Raw genomic sequence first — 17,655 nt, forward strand, 5'->3', positions numbered from 1 at the left:
TACATGTAGGATTCAATGGCTACTTTATAACAGCACTACCTCTTAAGCATTCTTTTACAAAATTAAATCTAAATCTAATCAAGCTCTGTCAAGAAAGGGAGAGGAACAAGTGAAACAATGTAATCAGTTAAATCCAAAATATGAGAAATCCAACAGGACAAGTGATCAGTTTCTCCAACAAATAGGGGAAAAGAGAGAAAGAGGATCTGGAGGAGAAAGAAAAGAGAAAAAATGAGGAAGATAAAGAGAAAGACATTTTTCAGGTCAAAAAAAAAAAAAGACTTAGAAGCTGAAACAATTTGAGCAACAAAATAAGTATTGAATAATAACCAAAAGTATAAGATATCCATGAGTCCATACTGATACAAATGATTTAATAATTAAATGAAGGGGGTAGACTAGACATCCCCTATGCAAAACAAAGAGCTTGAAAAGGTTTTTGGTTTTTTGTTTTAATTGAAGAATAATTGCTTTACAATACTGTGTTGGTTTCTGCCATACATCAAGATGAATCATACACAGTTACACATACGTCCCCTTCCTCTTGAACTTCCCTCCTTCCTTTCACCCTATCCCACTGCTCTAGGTTGTCACAGAGCCCCGGTTTGAGTTCCTGAGTCATACAGCAAATTCCCATTGGCTATCTGTTTTACATACGGTAGTGTTTATGTTTCCATGCTACTTTCTCCATTCGTGGCACTCTCTCCTTCCCCTCCCCCCGCATGACACCAAGTCTGTTCTCTAGGTCCAAGTCTCTATTCTTGCCCAGCAAATAGATTCATCAGTACCATTCTTTTAGATTTCATATATATATGTTAATATATGATATTTGTTTTCCTCTTTTCTTACTTCCCTCTGCATAATAGGCACTGGCTTCATCCAACTCATAGAACTGACTCAAATGTGTTCCTTTTATGCACCACAGCTGCTTTATCTATTCATCTGTTGATGGACATCTCTGTTGCTTCCATGTCCTAGCTATTGTAAATAGTGCTACAATGATCATTGGGTACATGTGTCTTTTTCAATTATGGTTTTCTCAGGATACATGCCAAGTAGTGGTATTGTTGGGTCATATGGTAGTTTCATTCCTAGTTTTTTTAAGGAATCTTCATACTGTCCTCCGTAGTGGCTGTATCACTTTACATTGCCATCAACACTGCAAGAGAGTTGAAAAGGGAGGTTTCTTTTTTTTAAGTAACTTTATAGTAGAGGCCTGACAAGTGCTACTTCAGGAGATTAAAGTTAATAATAATTCATGTTGACAGTATATACCCTTGATGTGATAAGAATTATACTTCACCTCTGTGGTATTCCCCCTCTGCCTCAAAAAAATATAACCTCAGCCTAATAATGAGAAAAACATCAGAGAGGTCCCAAATGTGAAATATTCTACAAAATACATAACCAATACTCCTCAAAACTATCAAAGTCATGGAAAAAGAAAGAGAAATTGTCACCGGCAAGAAGAGCTTAAGGAAACATGACAACTATATATTATGTGTTATCCTGGAAGGAATGCTTGAACAGAAAATAGATAAGGTAAACACTAGGAAAACTGACTAAAGTATGGGCTCTAGTTAACAGTTTTTAAGGTATCTTATTCTCTTCTTATAATATCTCTAGCACAGAAGCAACCAAACTATTTTAACAAATCACTCATTTATGCTGATTCAAACTGGAACTTCAAGGAACCAAGGCAGCCAGTAAAATTAAGTTTTAAGGGGTGGGATAGGGGGTGAAGGAGACTGATTCACTGACCAAATGAAATGGGGGCCTTATTGGATCCTGATTTTTACAATACTACTGTAATATAATGACATTTTGAGGCAGGGGAAATAGAACGCAATCTAGGTGTCAGATAATAGGACAGTTTCCTGGATGTGAAGATGGTATTTTTTCTTTTAAATACTCCTTATTTAACAGACATCTTATCTGTTACACATTATGAAGCAAGTACAGGGGAATTGACAGATGTCTTCAATTTGCTATAATGTAAAGAGAAAAAACGTATAGACAAAACAAGAAGGGTAAAGTTTTAGTAAATTCTTGGGAGGCATGTGGATGTTCGTTATATTATTCTCTTTACTATTGTGTAGTTTTGAAAATATTCATAAAACATCTTGAAGACTAAAGAGAGAGAGAGAGCTGCGTCTCAAGAAAGCACAAACACCAAAACTATACACGTGACCTTCTGAGTTGACATATTTGACTACTGTCCCTTGGCCTTTGCATGAACTATTCCTTCTACCCAGAATCTCTATACTCATTTTATCTAGCAGAAGTCTTCAGGTGTCACCTCCTCCTCCAGGAAGCCTGGGTCAGGCGCCTCCTCTGAAATTCCCACATCATGGTCCTGGTTTTTCTGGAACTCACTGGTAGCATGTCCGAAAGTGGGCGACCACGGCTTCCAGCTCTCTCCAGCCCCATCCTGTCCTGGGGTGATTGGGATGTCACTGTGTTTTAAAATTTCCGTAATGGGTCTCGCAGTGGCACCAGAGGAACCTCCGAACTTCCCAGAGTTCTCAAAGACCAAGTTTTCACTTTAGGGGCGGGCCGTATTTCCCCATGAAGGCGTGGCCGTCTCTCTGGCTTGCACGCCCCTAAACGCAGTTTCTCCTTTCTTCGGCACTCTGACTGGCCTATATTTCCCCTTGGGGGCGGGCCCTCTGGGTGAGGCCAGGTTCTCATTGGCCCTCGCTCCAAAGGCCAGCCCTGTTGACGCATTATGTCATGTATCGGTGCCCGTCGCTTTCGCTGGTACGTCATCCGCGGGCGCCCACCCTGACGTAGCCAGAGAGTATACAGCGGAGCCGGCGGAGGCGACAGAGCTGAGGCGGTAGTACCGGAGACCGCGACGGCAGCAGCGATGGCCGGAGCGGGGCCAGCCCCGGGCCTCCCGGGTGCAGGAGGACCTGTGGTTCCGGGCCCTGGTGCCGGCATCCCGGGAAAGAGCGGCGAGGAACGCTTGAAGGAGATGGAGGCGGAGATGGCCCTGTAAGGCCCGCGATAGGGAGCGATAAAAGCGGTCCTAGAGTCAGAGTTGTCGAGCCCTGGAGCCTCCAGGCCACGATAGACTCGATATATAATTCTGTCTTGGGGAAATAGGGCTTTCGGAATTGTGGGGACGAGAGTTAAGGAGGAGAGGTTGGCAGGGGTGAAGGCGCTGTCGCGATATACCCACCGTTTCAGAATTGGTGCAAGGTCCTGAGTTGTGGTGTCTGTCCTGCCTTCCCAGGTTTGAGCAGGAAGTTCTGGGGGCTCCCGTAACAGGAATTCCAACTGCCGTGCCTGCGGTGCCCACAGTCCCCACGGTTGAAGCGATGCAAGTCCCAGCAGCTCCTGTGATCCGCCCAATTATCGCGACCAACACATACCAGCAGGTACGGCTGAAATAAGGCATAGAAGAGCGCACAGTGCCTCAGACACTAGTTTGTATACAGAGAGCTTTTGACATGCTGGCCTGTTGATTAATTAGCATGACAAGTATTTTAGGTGTCAGACACAGAGGACTCAGTAACGACTGAGACAATAATTCAGCCCTTTGCATGCTTTTATTCTAGATCATGGTGGCCAGTAGAACTTTCTGCAATGATGGAAATGTCCTGTATTTATTCATATTAGAGTTACATAGTTCCTCAGTCTCATTAATCACATTCAAGTTCTCCATATTTAACTATATGTGACTAGTGGATAAGGAGATTACCAAAAAGTGAAGAAGTAAATGAAACTTGTTCATTCTCTCAACAAATAATTTTCTGGTGCCTCTTCTGTGCCAGGTGCTAATCTAGGCCCTAGACATATAGCAGAGAATGAAACAGAAACATTCACTACCTTTTTGGAGTTTCTATTTTACTGTGGAGAGACAGATTAAAGTAGATTAAGAAGGGCAGAATTTTATCAGCATGGTCAGGGAAGACCTTTCTGAGGAGGTGATACCTAAGCAAAGATATAAAGAGCATGATGGAGGGAACTATGCAGATATCTGGGAAAAGAGTATTCCCAGACAACTGTTGATCTGCAAAGGCCTTGAAGTAGGTGCATACCTGATGTGTTCAAGGACGAGCAGGGACAACAGGGTGGCTGGAATGGAGTGAGCAAGGGAGAGGGCAGGAGGAGATATGGACAGAGAGGTGGCAGAGACAGATCTAGTAGGACCTTGTGGATCACCAGAAGGACCTTGGTTTTTACTCTGGGATGAGAAGCAGTTGAAGGATTTTGAGCATTGGGGTGATATGGTCCAACTTAGATGTCACCAGGGTCACTTTGGCTGTGTTTAGAAGACAGATTGTAGGGGGCCAGGGCAGAATCAAGCAGTCTAGGGAAGAGGCTACCATCATACTCTAGGCAAGAGATACTGGTGGCTTGGAGCAGGGTGGTGGCATGGGAGATGAGGAGGACAAGCTGGACATAATTTCAGGTAGTACTGAGTGCTTTGGGGAAGACGAAGCAGGATGATGAAAGATGTTGCACCAGGGAGGGACTAAGGACATCTTGAGCTAGTGTGATCCCAGAAGCCTTTCTGAAAAGTGATGTTTTAGCTGAGACCTGAAGTTTGAGAGATAGCCACACAGTGCAAAGAACAAAACCCTTGGTTCCCAGGTGAGCCTGCCAGGCAGCTTGGGGGCACTGAGTCAGACCCCTCACCCCAACCCCCATCCAACAGGTCCAACAGACTCTGGAGGCCCGAGCAGCCGCTGCAGCCACAGTGGTTCCCCCCATGGTGGGTGGCCCACCTTTTGTGGGTCCAGGTAAGTAAGGAGTGGTGGGACGAGGGAAGCAGGGTGGTAAAAAGGGAAGCATGGGACTCTCCTCCCCTCCCCCGCCATCCTCATCACTCCCCTCCCAACAGTTGGCTTTGGCCCTGGTGATCGGAGTCACCTGGACAGTCCAGAGGCTCGAGAAGCCATGTTCCTGCGGCGAGCAGGTAGGTCTGAGGCCAGAGAGTCCCACATTTCACCAAGCACTCTTGTTTTTACTCTTGTTCACCCTCTCCATTTCATCCCCAAGATATCATTGTCTTTCTAAAGCATAAACCTAATCATGTACTTCTTTGATTTGGCCTTAGTTACTGGGTCATTGCAAACCAGCCCCTTTATTGTGACTCCTAATCCATATTCTTTGCTGTTTCTTCATAGCGCTTCATGTGCTATAAAGCTATAATAGCCTTATAACAAGTTATACAACTTACTTGTTTACTATGATTATCATCTTTTGCTTCCTCTAAAATATAATGTCTGTGAGAGTGCCTGCCATCTTGTACGCATTACATGTCTCTGTTGATGGGATGAACAAACCAGACCATCAAACATGCACCTATGGTCCTCACCTGACAGTCAAGACCTTACATTAGCCGGCCCCTTGCGGAGAGAGATCCCCATTTCCTTCCCTGGAGCCCCAGACATTGCTGGGATTTGCCAGCAAGGCTCTTGTTCAGGTCCCTTCCCTCTCCTGCTCATTGTCACCCAACTTTTAACCTTCCAGACCTATCAACTAAACCAAAATCTAGCTAACCAAAATATATTGTCTCCACAGGACACTCTTCATGTTGTTGAGATGACTTTAATACACACAGTCAATTTTTGTGACATTAACTTCCTTACCTGTAGGAAAAGGATATGTGTTCTGTGATGTTCTGGTGTCATCTCATTAGATCAAACTTGTTAATTATGTCACTTAAATCCTGATAGACTCTTTTACCTGATATCTGAGGTTTAGTATCTCCTATACTTTAGTATGATTTTGATGAAAGTGCAAATCTGACCTAGTCATCCTGCCCAGCTTCCAGCCCTGCTGTGGCACCCTAGTACCCTCCGAAGAACAACCACTGAAACAGTCTTTCAGCCGCCAAGACTATGCTTGGATGCCTACTGAGCGCTTGACCATCCTCTTATGATGCTCTCCACCTCCTGACTTCCCCTATTGGAATTAGGCTAAACTAAAGAGGGAAAGGTTTTGTTTATAAGCATTCTCCTTGCCAGTAATATTTCCAAACTTAGCCTTTGCATTACCAGCTCTTCATTATCCTTTGGGTCTCAGCTCACAGGTCCCTTTCTGCCAGAAGCTTTCTCTAGTCCCCCTGATGTCCCTCTTCTGAGCTCCCTACTGCCAGCCTCAGTCACCCTGCCTGGGCTTCCCCCGTCCGGCCCTGATCATTCTGGCTGTCACTCTGGTGATGAGTATGTTCTTTCCTGCTCTGGACCAAGAGCTCCCCTAGGGCCTGTGGTCTTTAGGTGTGCCCCTAGCATTGCCCAGGACAGGGCCGGGCCCAGAGGAGATCATCAGTGGTAAGTGTTTTGCTGAATGAACAAATGAAAAGAACTCCGCATCTCCCAGAGGGTTCCCCAGGCTGTTCGGCAGAATTTCTTGGGTGCTCAGAGCACCCACAGGCGCATACCTTGCCCTGAGTGCCCCAGTCCCCCTTGACACACACCCTCATCTCTCCCACAGCTGTGGCCCCCCAGAGTGCCACTATTCTGCGTCCAGCCTTCGTCCCTCACGTGCTGCAGAGAGCAGGTGAGGGGGCCAAGGTCATCATCCCTGCCACATAACTCCTCCCCAAGTCCTCCAGCTCCCCCACTAACACCCTGACAGATTGTGCTCTTGCCTCTGCAGCAGCTGGGCCCCGCCCTATGGCCCTGCGGCCCCCTCACCAGGCCCTCGTGGGCCCCCCCCTGCCTGGGCCCCCTGGACCACCTATGATGCTGCCACCAATGGCTCGGGCCCCTGGACCACCCTTGGGCTCCATGGCTGCTCTGAGGCCTCCTCTGGTGAGTTGGTCAGGGAACTGAGGGTCAGGTGCGGTGGACAGAGACTCTCATCCTGGCCTGATGAGCTGTGTCCGCCAAGTCTGCCTTTCCCCAGCTTTACATGTCTCTGCCTCTGTCTTTCTCTGTTTCTTCCTGTGGCCATATCATTTTATTTTTTTCTTTTTTTTTGAGGGAAGTTTAGAGAGAAAACACAAATTATAGGTGCATTTCTCTTTGTGTATCACTATTTTTCCTTTGATTGTCCCTCTCTTTTTCTGTCTTTATTTATTCTTTGGTCCCTGTGTTTGTCTGTCTCTCTGCCTGTTTATCCCTGTGTTGGTCTGACAGGAACAGAGACACTGTTCCCTGTCCTAGTGTCTCTCGCCTGCTCTCTGGCCCCGGTGCCCTTGCTCTGTTGTACAGGACAAGGATGAGAGGGAGGTCTGAGCCTGTGATCTTGCCCCCCTCATGCCCTCCTTTTGCCTGCAGGAAGAGCCAGCAACACCCCGAGAGCTGGGCCTAGGCCTGGGGTTGGGCCTGAAAGAGAAGGAAGAGGCTGTGGTGGCAGCAGCAGCTGGGCTGGAGGAGGCTAGCACAGCGGTGGCGGTGGGAGCCGGGGCCACCCCAGCTGGCCCTGCAGTCATTGGGCCCAGCCTGCCACTGGCCCTGGCCATGCCTCTGCCTGAGCCTGAACCCCTGCCCCTCCCGCTGGAAGTTGTGCGAGGCCTACTGCCCCCACTGCGCATTCCTGAGCTCCTGTCCCTGCGTCCGAGACCCCGGCCACCTCGGCCTGAGCCACCCCCTGGCCTCATGGCTCTTGAGGTAAGCAGGGAGCAGAGTAGTGGGGGACAGAAAGGGCTGGATGGGCAAACAACAGCCCATGGGCTTCCCCACACAGAAACACAGGTCATCTTCTGTCCATGGAGGTACGAGGGACCCAGGAAATTGGAAGGTATGGGAGAACATGGGGAAGAGAGAGGCAGACACACACATACACCTGACGCCCAGAAGCATATCCTGTGCTTTAACTATGGAGACAGGAGAACTAGGGGGACCAAATGGAAGAGCCTCCAGAGGGCAGATGGGCCCAAGAGACTCAGATCTAGCCCTTTGCACCCTTCCTTCCCTCTGTAGGTGCCAGAACCTCTGAGTGAGGACAAGAAGAAAGGGAAACCAGAGAAACTGAAGCGCTGCATTCGCACAGCAGCTGGGAGCAGCTGGGAAGACCCCAGCCTGCTAGAGTGGGATGCAGGTGAGTGGGCTCGAGTGCAGGGTCTGTGCTGCTCAGCCCAGGAAGGTTAGCTGGGTAGCTACACACCTCACTGTAGGGCAGCACTGTTGTTAGCCCACCTCCTGGAGAGCCAGACTATGGCTCAGGGGGCAGGCCCTCACCCAGCCACTGAACAGAACTGGGTAAAGGGATTGGTGCGTAGGACCTCTGGCCCATTTCATTCATGAGGTGCCTGGCTTGTTAAAGGAAAAAGACCATTCTTTTTTTTCCCTAACTTTTTGTGCATTGATCGCTGAAGAAGGCTTTCTTATCTCTTCTTGCTGTTCTTTGGAACTCTGCATTCAGATGCTTATATCTTTCCCATTCTCCTTTGCTTTTCACTTCTCTTCTTTTCACAGCTATTTGTAAGGCCTCCCCAGACAGCCATTTTGCTTTTTTGTATTTCTTTTCCATGGGGATGGTCTTGATCCCTGTCTCCTGTACAATGTCACAAACTTCATTCCATAGTTCATCAGGCACTCTTATCTATCAGATCTAGGCCCTTAAATCTATTTCTCACTTCCACTGTATAATCTTAAGGGGTTTGATTTAGGTCATACCTGAATGGTCTAGCAGTTTTCCCTACTTTCTTCAGTTTAAGTCTGAATTTGGTAATAAGGAGTTCATGATCTGAGCCACAGTCAGCTCCTGGTCTTGTTTTTGTTGACTGTATAGAGCTTCTTCATCTTTGGCTGCAAAGAATATAATCAAATATAATCAAAATTTCTCACAAAATTTTAAATTTTGCACAGTTAACTATATATCAACCACCTAGATTCAGCAATTAACATTTCGATATCTTCACTGTAACCCTCCATGTGTATCATTTTTTGGTTTTTGCTCAATCATGTGAAGTAAATTATAAATGAGGTTATCACTTCACTCCTAAATACCTTAGTATTCATCTCCTAAGAAAAGTAATATTTTCTTTCATATCATTACATGGTTAACACATCTAAGACAATTAACAGTAACTGTGTTATCTCATATTCTGTTTATATTGTGATTTTCCCAGTTGTCTCCAAACTGTTTCCTTTTAGCTGTTTTTCCCCTAAACCAGGAGGCATGCAGTTTTGTGCCACTAGATTATCTTTTAAAGAGAATTGTCTCCCTCTCGCTGCTTTGTCTCACTTATAATAGTCTTTTGAAATGTTCAGATCAGTTGGTTTATGGACGGTCCTACCCTCTTAAGTTTGTCAGATTACTTCTGCCTGGGGTGACCTAACTTGTTCAAGAGTGCCCTCAGTCACCACCAAAGCTATGAGGCAACCACAGTGGTAGCTAAGGAAAGGAGCCTAAGTCCCACCCCACTCCTTTACAGCACTGGCCCAGAGGTGGCTAGGCGGTAGACCCTAATTCTGTGACCTTGGACACGTCACTCCGCCTTTCAAGCCTTGTTTTCCAGCAAGGAGATAGTAATAGTATATACTCGTGGGGGAAGGGATTCTTTGAGCTTGAGCACATTTGGTCAAGACCAGGCTCAGCCCAGGAGGTTTATCCAAAAATGGCAGCTGAAGTTGACCTTGGAGAAGAATGAGGCAGTGTGTTCAGGTTTCAGGGACTCAAACGGGATCAGAGTGGGCTTTGCAGGGGAGGCAGAGCTGAGGATGAAGTCTGCGGTCCTGGGGTGCCATTATGGGAACCAGTGGGTGTCAGGGGCCCAGGGAGTGTCTATGGAGAGGTGTTCAGGAGGCCAAAGGATGCTGGGGGCTCAGAGGACAGGCCAGGGCTGTGATGACAAAGGTAGGGGCTTCATCACCGGAGTGGGTGAGGTGGCCCTGGGGTGGGGCAGGGCAGTGCCGTTAGTTGAAAGTGAAGGCTCTCGAGCCAGATAGATGCCTTAGTTCTTGTCCTAGCTCTGCTGCTTGCTGATTAACTTTGGGCAGGTGACTTGACCTCTCTGTGCCTTGGCGTATAGGGCTGTTGGGAATGCCAGGTATGTGAAAACTTTATGGATGCTTTGCAGAAAGTCTGCTGCTAAGTCACTTCAGTCGTGTCCAACTCTGTGCGACCCCATAGACAGCAGCCCACCAGGCTCCCCCGTCCCTGGGATTCTCCAGGCAAGAACACTGGAGTGGGTTACCATTTCCTTCTCCAGTGCATGAAAGTGAAAGTGAAATCGCTCAGCGACCCCAGGGTCTGCAGCCTACCAGGCTCCTCCACCCATGGGATTTTCCAGGCAAGAGTACTAGAGTGGGGTGCTATTGCAGAGAGTCTAGCACAGGGTATATACTATCCAGGTGTTGGCTGTTATAACTAAGAGGACCTCAGGTCGAGACTGCTGGGATACAGAGGGAAGAGGGCTTGGGGGATGCTCCCAGAGAAGGTGGGATCATTTCAGTAAGACAGACCCTGGGCCACACATGTGTATCCTCTGATCTTCCCTCTCCCAACCCCAGATGACTTCCGGATCTTCTGTGGGGACCTGGGCAACGAAGTGAATGATGACATCTTGGCCCGAGCCTTCAGCCGCTTCCCATCCTTCCTTAAGGCTAAGGTGATCCGTGACAAGCGCACAGGCAAGACCAAGGGTTATGGCTTCGTCAGCTTTAAGGACCCCAGTGACTATGTGCGTGCCATGCGTGAGATGAATGGTGAGTGCGGTCTCCCTAGGGTCATTGGGCATGGCAGACATCTGGTCTGAGCCTGACCTTGAACCCTCTCTTCCCACAGGGAAGTATGTGGGCTCACGCCCCATCAAGCTGCGCAAGAGCATGTGGAAGGACCGGAACCTGGACGTGGTGCGCAAGAAGCAGAAGGAGAAGAAGAAATTGGGCCTGAGATAGGGTCTGTGGCCAGGCACCCGCTCCCATCCGGCCGGGCGCTGGTTCCTCCCCACAGTTCTTTGGAAAACCCTCAACTGTCTACCCAGCCATCCTCCCCAACACCAGTTTCAATAAATTTACGTTCATTTCCATCCTTGGCTAGGCTTGGAAGCACTCTTTGGAGAGCCGGGCTTAGCATCCCCCACTCTGGAGACAGTGGGGAGCCTTGAAAGTTCACATAAACATGCAGATGGGTGTTTTCAACGCTGCTACCTGCCCGTTAGATCTTCTTGAAACCTCTTTAAGTGTACACTGAGTGCAGCCCATTCCTCAGAGGAGGAAGTAGAGTCTTAGCGCAAGGTCAAAGCCAAGTGGAGGCTCACCCCAGTGGTCTTCTGATTCCACCCTGTGTTCTCAGCACCAAGGTAGTGGGTCCTCTGGGCCCTGCCCTTCTGGAGCTCAGAGCTTTCCAGGCTTTCATTCATTCATCCATTTTCATCAAGGACCTGGACAGTGTGTGGATACCGTGGTAACAGTGTTCCTAGCTAATGGTTCAGTGGCAGAGAGAGAGCCATTGCCAGACAATGAGAGCCCAGAGTTATCAGGGTTGGGATGGGGAACCATCCCAAGGAGTCCAAGAAGGCTTCCTGAAGGCACTGGCCATTTCTGAAACTCTTTCATTCTCTTCCTGTTAATATCATTCTCTCTCCTTATCTCTGCCGTTCTCACCCTTTAGGTCTCTCAGACTTTTCCAGTTTCTTCACTCTGCCAAAACCTAGTCGACCTCTGCTGTCTCTCTGAATGTTTATGCCTCCTTCTGTTTCTCTTGAGTCCCCCTCTGCTTCTTGTCTCTTTGTAAATGTCTCTGAGTCTCTCCTCTCTTTCCATCTGTAAGTCTCTCCCCAGCTCCTGTTCCCCAGCTCCAAGCTTGTCTCTGCCTGTCAGAAATAAGTGTCAGGACCTTGAATGCCAGACTGAAAGCTTAGACTTTACCCTGAAGGCAACAGCCAGCTGTGAGAAGCTGAGACAAAGCTCAAGCAGGGGACTGGCATCACAGATTTGCACTTTAGAGAAAACGGGTTCAGGAAGGAGGTTGGAGCAGTGACCAGCCAAAGGAGGGAGACAGCATGGGGAGGGGACAAGGGTCTCCCAGGGGCATTGCCATCAGAACCCCAGATTGGGAGGGGAGAAACAGTACCAAGGCTTCTCAGGAAGCCAGTCACCCAGGAGAGGTGTCAGATTTCCTCTGTTCCGGTCTTCCTCCCTTACTGCCCACTCTGACGTCACATTTTCCAGTCTGGCGAGAGGGGTGAGGGCCGCCTTTCAATGACAGGAAGTGCCCTTCAGCCCCCTGCCACCTGGCTGGACCACCCAGCTCCAGAACCCTCAAACCCCATCCCCATATCACTAGCCCTTCCCTTCTCCTAAACCCCTATTCACTGCAAGCAAGGGAGGAGTTGTGAATGATTCCAGAAAGGAGGGTTTTAAACATGCATTTAAGTCCCAAGGAGAGAGATCAATGGGGGTGAGAAACAGATGGACAGAGATGAAGGGAATGTAGTGAGCAGAGACTGAGGGGTGGGAGGGAGAAAAAAAGAGGAAAAGAGAGTGGTGGGTCAGAGGCAGTACAACAGGAAAGGGAGTTGGGGGAAAAGTCCGGAGAGGGAAAGAGATGGAAACAGGTAAGCAGGTAGGGAGAGAGATAGGAACACTTAGAGATGGAGAGGGACTGAGACACCAGAAGAGACATGGGGGACTTCCCTGGTGGTCCAGTGGTTAGGATTCCACACTTTAACTGTCAAGGGCAAGGGTTCAATCCCTGGTCAGGGAACTAAGATCCCACAACCAAGAGTCAGGCCTGGTACAACAGAGGACACCAACCCAGGGCAGGAAGACATGGAGAGAGACCAGCTTCAAGGAGAGGAGGCCCCAGGCCTGGTGGGGCACAGCAGATACAAGATTCCTTTCAGACCCCTGGGTTAGATGGATGGAGGGACCAATGACTCCTGAGGGCTCTGTGGTTCAACCAACACTGGGTCCAATCCCAGCACCAGCCACACACTGTGTGACCTAGTGAGTAGCTCTTCCTCTTGAGGCCCAGTTTCCTTTGTGTAACACAGAAAGGCAGTGCCCACACCCTCCAGAATGGCAAGTGGTTAATAATCAAACTGGGTGAATGCTGAAAAAGGTCCACATTAAAGAGGTGATTCTTAAAAAAAAATTTTTTAACACAAAATTTTTGTATTGGAGTATAGTCGATAAGCAATTTGTAGTTTCAGGTGAACAGCAAAGGGACTCGGCCATACATATACATATATTCATTTTCCCCCAACCGCCCCCCCTCCCATCCAGGTTGGCACATAACATTGAGCAGAGTTCCATGTGCTATACAATAGGTGTTTGTTGGTTATCCATTTTAAATACAGCAGTGTGTCCATGGCCTTCCCAAAGTCCCTAACTATCCCTTCCCGCCCCCCCCAGCAACCATAAGTTCGTTTCTAAGTCTGTGAGTCTTAAAGGAGTTACTTTTAATGATACATATCTACTTATCAATACTGCAGGATAGAAAAAACATAGGTTCTGAAGTCAAGCAACCAGGGTGTAGGGTTGCCAGATTTAGAAAATAAAAATACAAGACACTTAGCTAAATTTGAACTTAAGATAAACAACAATTTTCTAATTGTATGTTCCAAATACTGCATGTGTGTATGTATATGTTGCAAGTATACATGGTTTGGTTTGGTTTTGCTGAATCATTGGAAAAGTTACAGATATAACACTTTACTCCTAAAGAACTGTGGGCCTTTGTTGTTTGTAAATACCTGCATTTCTTAGAAATAGCATTTCATATTATAATAGCATTATCACATCGAAGAAAATGATCCATTCTCTATCTCATATTCAGTTCCTACTCAAATTTTCCCCATTTGTCCTGAACTATTATAGCATGAAAGGGCAGATTCTGGAGATGAAGAAAAGTAGGAATAATCCTCTTCAATTTCCCCTTTCATAAAATCAGGATAAGACTAATACTTACTTCTTCAGGGGATTAAACAAAGGCCCACAGTTTTGGTGGTATGCAATGAGCCCCCAGTAAATGTCAGCTATTACTATCACTGTTGTTATTGTTTACTTTGTTACTGTCCTTGGAAGCATCCAGAATATCCTCCTCAAAGCCCTAGGAAGGGGAGAACTGGGCCTGGTGGAGGACCCCAGGTCGATCTACCCCCACCTATCCCCCACAGGGCCCCTGCCGATTGTGACGTCTGTCGACCGGGGGGTCTGGCAGGAAATCCCCCTTCCTGTTGAAGATAAGCCTGGCACAGCCCAGCTGACCCCTGGCCCGCTTCCCCCACCACCTCCCATGTGGTAGGATCAAGTCCCCAATCCCACCCACCCCCCCACCCCCCGCTAGGCTCTTGTCACCCCGGAAACACCCCTTGCACCCTGGTCTCAACCCAGCCTGCTGTTTCCCAAGCTCCCGTTCAAGTCCAGGCCAGCCATGCAGCAGGACAACCAAAGCGGCCTCCCAAAGCTACCCCGGAGGCCAGCGGTCATCCCCGGGGGCCAGAGGGGAGTGGGGCGGGGGTGACATGGCTTGGCCACGCCTCAGCCCCTGCAACTCGACCCCTACTGCGACCCCCAGCTCTGACGTCTTGGAAAATCCGCTCCCCCTGCTCAGGCCCCCAGGGGAGGGGTGCATGGTATGAAATGGGGCTGAGACCCCGGCCGGGGGCAGAAGGACCTGCCAGAGGTGAGCCATGAACTGGGGGCAGGAAGACCGGGTGTCTGGAGGCCTGGTTTCCTGGGTCTGGGTGTCTGGGGGCCCTCATTCCTGGGTCCGAGAGGAAAGGACACTGGAAGCCAAGATTTCAGGGCCCTGGGGAAGAAGGGAGCAGAGGCCTGGACTCCTCCTTGTGAGGGAAGCAACGGATGGGGCTCAGATTCCAGGGTCCCTAAGTGTCACCGGCTCACCCTGTGGCCCCCCTTTTTTTCTGACCCAGTAGATTCACAACGGACATCCATGGACTTGTGGAACTGGGATGAAGTATCACCACAGGAAGTGCCTCTGGGGCATAGGATGTCAGGGCTGGGTAGGTCCCAGGGGTGTGACAATGTGTGTGGGGTGGGTGTGCAGGTGGGGGCCTTCGCTGAACTTGATGGGACTCTGTCTAACCTCACTGCCTGCAGAAGGAGCTGAACTCAACTTCTATATCCCTGAACTGGCACTCCAAGGGGACACGCTGACAGAAGACACATGCTGGAAAGGTGGCTGTGGGCTGGGACCTCTGGGTGCTGGGGAAGAAGATGAGGCTGGGCACCTAGGTCTGAGGAAGGGGGCATGCTTGTCCTGCGGTTGAACCCTGAGAGGGGTGTGGGCTTGAACTGCAGAGGCTGAAGGAGGAGGAGGAAGAGGGGGCCAGTGTCCTGAGTCCTAGGTCTAAGTGAGTAGGAGCTGGGGTTGAGAACTCTCAGTCCCTGACAAAGTCCACTGGGTCTGAGGGAAGTCTCCCGACACTGTGCACACCCTTCCCTAAATCAGCTACATCCTTATTCCTTGCAGGGCTCCCACAGCCAGACTGGAGCTCTACTCCGTACCCAGAAGCTCCATGGGGGGCGGGTGAGTGTGTGCGGAGAAGCGCGGTGGGGAGGAAGGGAGGAGCGGGCTGGGGTCCTCCACTGTGACTAAAGGTTTAGATTCCACGATCTACGAAGGGGAAGGGGGTTAGGACCAGGGACACTGTGTCCTTAAAGTGGTATGACCTAGATCCTGGAGCCTGGAGTCCCAGACGCCAGGGCTAAGAGCTTCGCCTCCCAGAACCCCAGAGGGGAGCGGGGATCCGGACACCTGGTCTCCTCTCACTTGGGGTCTATTTGTCCTCGCAGAGCCCGCCCCTCAAGCTCTTCCGTGGCCGGGAGACTGGACAGACCTGCCGTGCTCCGGCACCGTCTCTTGCAGCGGTGTTTCCCAGGCCCTGGGTCCCGCCCCCTGGACCGGCTCCGAAGGGGCTGTCTGCCAGAATTACACCACCTCCGCGGGAAGTACCAACTCGTGGTCGCGCGCCCAGGTGGCCTCCAGCTCCACCAGCTTAGACTATTCTATCGGCCCCAACGGCGCCACCTGCTGGGGCAGGAGCCTTGGCGGGGAGCCCCGCGCCGACTCGACCCTTCCTTGGGCCGGGCCTGCGGCCTCGGACTGTACCACCTCCTGGGACTCAGGGCTGCATACGGATTGCACCACCTCTTCCAAGGAGTACCAGAGCTCAGATCTCACCACTTCCTCGGAACCCACCCAGCAGTCGGACCGCGCAACCTTGGCTCGTTTCCCCAAAACTAACCACAGAGGTGAGGTCCGCGAGACTGTCCGAAGGGAGCGAAGCGGAAGTCTAATAATGCGCTAAGGGGGCGGGACCCAGGAAATTGGCAGGGCTCCAGAGTGGAGGGGGGAGGGGGCCTCACTGCCGGGTACCTAGGGAGGAGTAAGACCCAAGTAGTTTCTAGTGTTTCTAGGGAGCAAGGGACGAAGACCTAGGCTCCTGGGTGAGAATAAAGAGATGAGGATATGAATGCCTGGGTTCCCGAGATGGGACAGCCAAAATCCTAAATCTCCGACATGAGGGCTCCGGACGCCTGGGTCCCCTGGCCAATTCTTAGGTCCCTTAGATGGAGGAATCCGGATTTGCTGGTCTCCGAGGAGGAGCAGATCCGGATTCCTGGGTCATCGAAGCGACATCATCTGGGGCCAGAAAACCTGAGTGTACACCTGTCCCCACCCCACAGGTCCCATTCAGCTGTGGCAGTTCCTCCTGGAGCTGCTCCACGATGGAGCGCGTAGAAGCTGCATCCGCTGGACCGGCAATAGCCGAGAGTTCCAACTGTGCGACCCCAAAGAGGTAAAGCAGTTTCCCAGACCCGCCAAGTTCCGCCCAGGCCTCCCAGCACTTAGTCCTACCAGCACTTTGCCTAGGGCTAGGCCCCGCCCCCAGCCTCGCCTTCATCTCCAGCCTGCTGCGCCCCGCCTAACCCCTCTGCAGACAGCCCGGAACCCCGCCCCCGCCCCACCTATCCCCCGTCTAGCCCCGCCCTCCCCAACCCTCTCCCTCCCCTTCGGACTAAGCCTGGGTTCCTCCCTAGGTGGCGCGGCTGTGGGGCGAGCGCAAGAGGAAGCCAGGCATGAATTACGAGAAGCTGAGCCGAGGTCTGCGCTACTACTACCGCCGCGACATCGTGCGCAAGAGCGGGGGGCGCAAGTACACGTACCGCTTCGGGGGCCGTGTGCCGGGTCTAGTCTATCCCGACCCTGTGGGAGGCGGGCTAGAAGCAACGACCCAATAAAAATACCCAATCAAGCCTTGTTGTGCTGCTTACATCCTTCCCACTGATACAAACTACTGCTTGGGAGCCTGTGCACACCACCACATCCACATCCCAGTCCCCCGCCCCCAACAAACCCCGTGTGATCCCAGAAAACACGATAATCAAAACAGACCCAAGACCCTAAGGGAAACTACTGTGTGCTCGCTGTGTAATGGGACAGGTAGAGGTTTCAAACTCAGCCCCCACTGCGCCTGCCTTGTGCTGGGACCTGCACAGGAATCAGACCCTATCACTAACTTTCCAGTTTACCTACTGTTCCCCTCTTGAAGAGAAGGCTTATATTCCCAAAAAAGGGCCTGCTGTGTGCTTTCCCTGTGCTAGGGACCATCAAGGAATTAGACCTAGTGCTTGTCCCCTAAAAGCGTCTACTCCAACCCACGGGACACAGAACTCATACTCCAAGGAGAGCCTACCCGGATTGGGGAACTACTGAGCCTGAAAGAGAGCCTATTAAATGGTCCTCCTGTGGGCCATGCTGGGGACTTAGCAGTGA

At 50.3% G+C, this 17,655-nt stretch overlaps 2 protein-coding genes across 4 annotated transcripts; both read left to right on the forward strand.

Annotated features, from left to right (window-relative positions):
* The first annotated feature begins 442 nt into the window (after positions 1–442).
* On the forward strand, positions 443–10,936 carry RBM42 (RNA binding motif protein 42). Of its 3 annotated transcripts, none has more exons than XM_069550538.1 (10): positions 443–2,997; positions 3,239–3,383; positions 4,667–4,751; positions 4,853–4,927; positions 6,451–6,516; positions 6,595–6,770; positions 7,239–7,571; positions 7,884–8,001; positions 10,419–10,613; positions 10,693–10,936. In XM_069550538.1, exons 1-10 carry the CDS (start codon positions 2,870–2,872, stop codon positions 10,803–10,805), a joined length of 1,434 nt encoding a protein of 477 aa, XP_069406639.1. In that variant the 5' UTR covers positions 443–2,869; the 3' UTR covers positions 10,806–10,936. The 3 variants fall into 3 exon arrangements, with proteins under 3 accessions (XP_069406639.1, XP_069406641.1, XP_069406642.1); XM_069550540.1 differs by having other exon boundaries at positions 6,616–6,770; XM_069550541.1 differs by lacking the exon at positions 6,451–6,516 and having other exon boundaries at positions 6,616–6,770.
* A 2,075-nt stretch (positions 10,937–13,011) lies between these two features.
* Positions 13,012–17,134, forward strand: ETV2 (ETS variant transcription factor 2). The gene is made up of 6 exons (XM_069550696.1): positions 13,012–14,878; positions 14,976–15,053; positions 15,328–15,405; positions 15,672–16,130; positions 16,566–16,678; positions 16,920–17,134. The coding sequence occupies exons 1-6, from the start codon at positions 14,809–14,811 to the stop codon at positions 17,118–17,120; spliced, it is 999 nt and encodes a 332-aa protein (XP_069406797.1). The 5' UTR covers positions 13,012–14,808; the 3' UTR covers positions 17,121–17,134.
* The last annotated feature ends 521 nt before the right edge of the window (positions 17,135–17,655 follow it).

The sequence above is a fragment of the Ovis canadensis genome, chromosome 14 (assembly GCF_042477335.2).
Source record: "Ovis canadensis isolate MfBH-ARS-UI-01 breed Bighorn chromosome 14, ARS-UI_OviCan_v2, whole genome shotgun sequence".
NCBI lineage: Eukaryota > Metazoa > Chordata > Mammalia > Artiodactyla > Bovidae > Ovis > Ovis canadensis.

Bases quoted from the DNA above. Each gene is read 5' to 3' on its own strand.
- RBM42 (XM_069550538.1), top strand. From the start codon at position 2,870: ATGGCCGGAGCGGGGCCAGCCCCGGGCCTCCCGGGTGCAGGAGGACCT. The intron at 2,998-3,238 runs GTAAGGCCCGCG...CTGCCTTCCCAG, and splicing joins ATGGAGGCGGAGATGGCCCT to GTTTGAGCAGGAAGTTCTGG. The intron at 6,517-6,594 runs GTGAGGGGGCCA...ACACCCTGACAG, and splicing joins TCACGTGCTGCAGAGAGCAG to ATTGTGCTCTTGCCTCTGCA.
- ETV2 (XM_069550696.1), top strand. From the start codon at position 14,809: ATGGACTTGTGGAACTGGGATGAAGTATCACCACAGGAAGTGCCTCTG. The intron at 15,406-15,671 runs GTGAGTGTGTGC...TTGTCCTCGCAG, and splicing joins AGAAGCTCCATGGGGGGCGG to AGCCCGCCCCTCAAGCTCTT. The intron at 16,131-16,565 runs GTGAGGTCCGCG...CCCACCCCACAG, and splicing joins CCCCAAAACTAACCACAGAG to GTCCCATTCAGCTGTGGCAG.